Source organism: Echinops telfairi, unplaced genomic scaffold, assembly GCF_000313985.2.
Source record: "Echinops telfairi isolate 266 unplaced genomic scaffold, ASM31398v2 ScPeMD7_18;HRSCAF=68, whole genome shotgun sequence".
Lineage (NCBI taxonomy): Eukaryota > Metazoa > Chordata > Mammalia > Afrosoricida > Tenrecidae > Echinops > Echinops telfairi.
This window is the reverse complement of record NW_022103915.1, coordinates 32301384-32304611: the sequence shown is the minus strand read 5'-3', so window position 1 is coordinate 32304611 and position 3228 is coordinate 32301384. Positions and strand designations below refer to the sequence as shown.

At 56.0% G+C, this 3228-nt stretch overlaps 1 protein-coding gene across 1 annotated transcript in view; it reads left to right on the top strand.

The window, feature by feature from the left end:
- Window positions 1–3228, top strand: part of PAPLN (papilin, proteoglycan like sulfated glycoprotein) — a 43532-nt gene that overhangs the window by 8447 nt on the left and 31857 nt on the right. The window contains exons 5-8 of the mRNA XM_045288184.1: window positions 1–91; window positions 2137–2267; window positions 2736–2859; window positions 3218–3228. The exon at window positions 1–91 is cut by the window's left edge and continues 4 nt beyond it. Coding sequence (XP_045144119.1) covers window positions 1–91; window positions 2137–2267; window positions 2736–2859; window positions 3218–3228 — 357 coding nt within the window. The remainder of the gene's footprint in view (window positions 92–2136; window positions 2268–2735; window positions 2860–3217) is intronic.

Here is a 3228-nt window from a genome sequence, read left to right as displayed (position 1 = left end):
GGCGCCCGCGACTTCCGGGCCGAACAGTGTGCAGAGTTCGATGGCACCGAGTTCCAGGGTCGGCGCTACAAGTGGCTGCCCTACTACGGGGGTGAGCAGGCTCCGGCCTCTTCCAGCTCGGGCTGCTGCTTTCGGGAATCCCATTTACGTGTTTCATTGGTCAGATGAATGGAGGAATATGTATCAACGCCATGGCTCCACAGTGATGGTCACGTCGAACCCGTTGCACCGCGTTGTTTTCCCTGTACTGTAAATATATTTCAAACAGCTGTGCCCCGGCTCGCTACCACACGGAGCCCGTTTTGGTTGAGCCTCTGATTTTAGGTATAGGAGCCCCAGTAGCACAGCGGTTAAAGTGCTGGGCTGATAACCAGTAAGTCCGGCGGTTCGAATCTCCCAGTCAAGCTTTGGGAGCGGGATGAGACAATCCAATTCTGTAAAGGTGCACCGCCTCAAAGCCTGTGGCCCAGTTGATGGAGGGTATGGCGAGCTGCCCTGCTCAACAGCAATGGTTATTATCTGAAGCACTTCTCCTACCCCAAGAAGGTGCCAGGGAGCCCTGGTGGCACAGTGGTTTCCTGTTGGGCGGCAATCTCCAAGGTCTGTAGTTCAAAGCCCCCGGCCGCTCCCAGGGAGGAAGACGGGCCTTGCTTCTCCAGTGAACAGGACCTCACAGGGGCAGTTTTGTCTCTAAGTCGGCGGCATCTACAGTCACTGGCAGGGAGCTTGGTTTGGGGGTTTAAGAGGGGGGTATATAGCAAGCTTGAATTTACTCTGAATGCCTGGGACCTCAGCAGATGCCCTTTGACGTTAGCTTCGAGGGGATAGAGGTCATTCCTCGTTAGGAAAATTTAGTTTAAAAGAGAAAAACACATGTGTCAGGGCCAGAAGACAGGATAATCCTTCTGATTATCAGCCTTCACCGCTCATTGCACGTGGCCTCCGGGTTGCCGATGAGTGAACTGTCCTGTGCTCCTGGGTAGGTCCCACACCAAGGTCCCCTGACAGTCCCTGTGCCCAGATTCCAAGCCTGGCGTCTGTTGGCAACTTGAAGTGCATCTAATTTATAGAGATAAGGAACCAGAGGCAACGTTGGAAAGGGTAGGAGGGGAGAGGAAAGCCCATTGTGGAGGGGAACGGAATGTTGTTGACACTTTTTGTCTGTTTCAAAACTATGTGCATGCAACATGGATAAATGTAAAGTGAAAACCCCAAATGACCCTAATCCCACCTTTTTCCATAGGGCCACCGTTTACATAGTTGTAATTACTATCTACTGGGAGCCTTGGTGGTGCAGTGATTGCCAATTGGGCTGCTAACAGCAAGGTCAACAGTTCAGAACCACCAGCTGCTCCTTGGGAGAAAGACTAGGCATTCTACACATAAAGAGTTCATCTCAGAAGCCCCCAGGGGCAGTTCTACCTGGTCCAATCAATAGGGTCGCTATGATGGCAGGGAGCTAATTACTACTACTACGTAATAACGCTTTGCACCATGTGCTAAAAAGCTTTTCCCCACAGAACTGTCCGGGTCTCATATCCTCTTCGTAACTGCATCACCAGCATGCATTATTCCATGGATGGACAATTTCCTTACAGAGTACACCCCAAAACCTGCCTCGGGGTCCATTCCTACCCACAGTGGCCCTCTAGGGCAGAGTAGAACAGAGTAGAACATCGGCTTCAGGTTTCTGAGCCTGTCGGTCTTTACAGACGCAAGCAGCCTCATCGTTCCCTCCGAGAAGGGGCTGGTAGGTTTGAACCCCTGACCCTCGTGGTCATTGGCCCAACGTTTAACCCGCCGCACCAGCAGGGCTTCTTGTTCATACTTGGGTGACCATGCTAATGCTGAGGTAGACAGACCTCTGCAAGGGGATCACTCTCTCCTGGCTTGGTGGGTTTTCTTGGACCGGCTTCCCAGGGAACCAGCAGTTTCACGGAACATTCGGTTCCCTCTCCCGGGGAAGCAGGTGAGAGCCTGAGACACTGAGGGCCGCTTTAAGGGTTTTCTCTCCCAGCTGCGTGTCTGCTCCCGGCCCGGCAGGCCCCGCTCAGCTGTTGCTAAGATAGGCTGTGGCCCTGGGGGAGGTGGTGATAGGACTTTGGAAGCTCGGCTTTCCCCTCTTGCCTGCTCCAGCGCCACACAGGTGCGCTCTGAACTGCATTGCCAAGGGGGAGAACTTCTACTACAAGCACAAGGAGGCCGTGGTGGATGGGACCCCCTGTGAGCCTGGCAAACGGGATGTCTGTGTGGACGGCAGCTGCCGGGTGAGTCTTGTCCCTTGTGTCCCCTGCTCTCAGTCCCTTTCATCCCCCATCCCCCATGTTTGTGAGGGGGGGATTCCTGCCCCGAGGCACACACACCCCCAGCCCTGGACAGATAAAGTTGACAGCAGTTTCGGTCATGTGCTTGGGGCCAGGAGAGGAGGCTCCAGGACGTCATGCTGGGCCACTCTCAGGCTGCACTGGGGAACAGAGGGGACAAAGACTGGGTGCGGGAGACAGGCTTTGTATGGCCGAGCATGGGGTCCCCCTCAATCCCCGAGAGCATGAGATCTACTTGTTTGCATTCCCTCAGGAACTGAAACCTGTTGCCCGGGGAACATCGGCTGGGTGGCTTGGCTGCAGAGCCTCGCTCTGTGGGGAGAACTCGTGGCTGGGCTGTTTGAAGCCTGCCCGGTTCCTCCCTGGTGTCAAAGGCCACATGTAACCTTGGTCCTCACCTTGGCCTGGCAGGTTGTCGGTTGTGACCACAAGCTAGACTCACAGAAGCAGGAGGACAAGTGTCTGCGGTGTGGGGGTGACGGCACCACCTGTTACCCGGTCACAGGCACCTTTGAGGCCAGTGACCTCCGCAGAGGTGGGTCGCATTAGGGGAAGTGCTGACAGCTCCGGTGCCCTCTCTTCTTCACCCACATGGCCCCCAGCACCTCCGTAGCACCCAGAATCTGAGGCTGGTGCCCAGTCTGTCATGGGGGCCACACTTCCCGAGAGCCTCTGCTCCACTGCCCACTCAGCCTCTCATTGCTACCACCTAGGGGCTCCTCTCCATGCCTGCGGCCCGAACCCCCACCCCCACCCCACCCCCAGCCAGTCTGCAGCCTTGAACATGCTGTTCTTCCTCCTGTTCCTCTCCTTGCCCTGACCCCAGTATGCGCTGCGCCCACTCTGCGGGGTGGCAGGAGTGCTTGGTGATCACCCCATCCGGTCTCCTTCAGGCTACAACCAG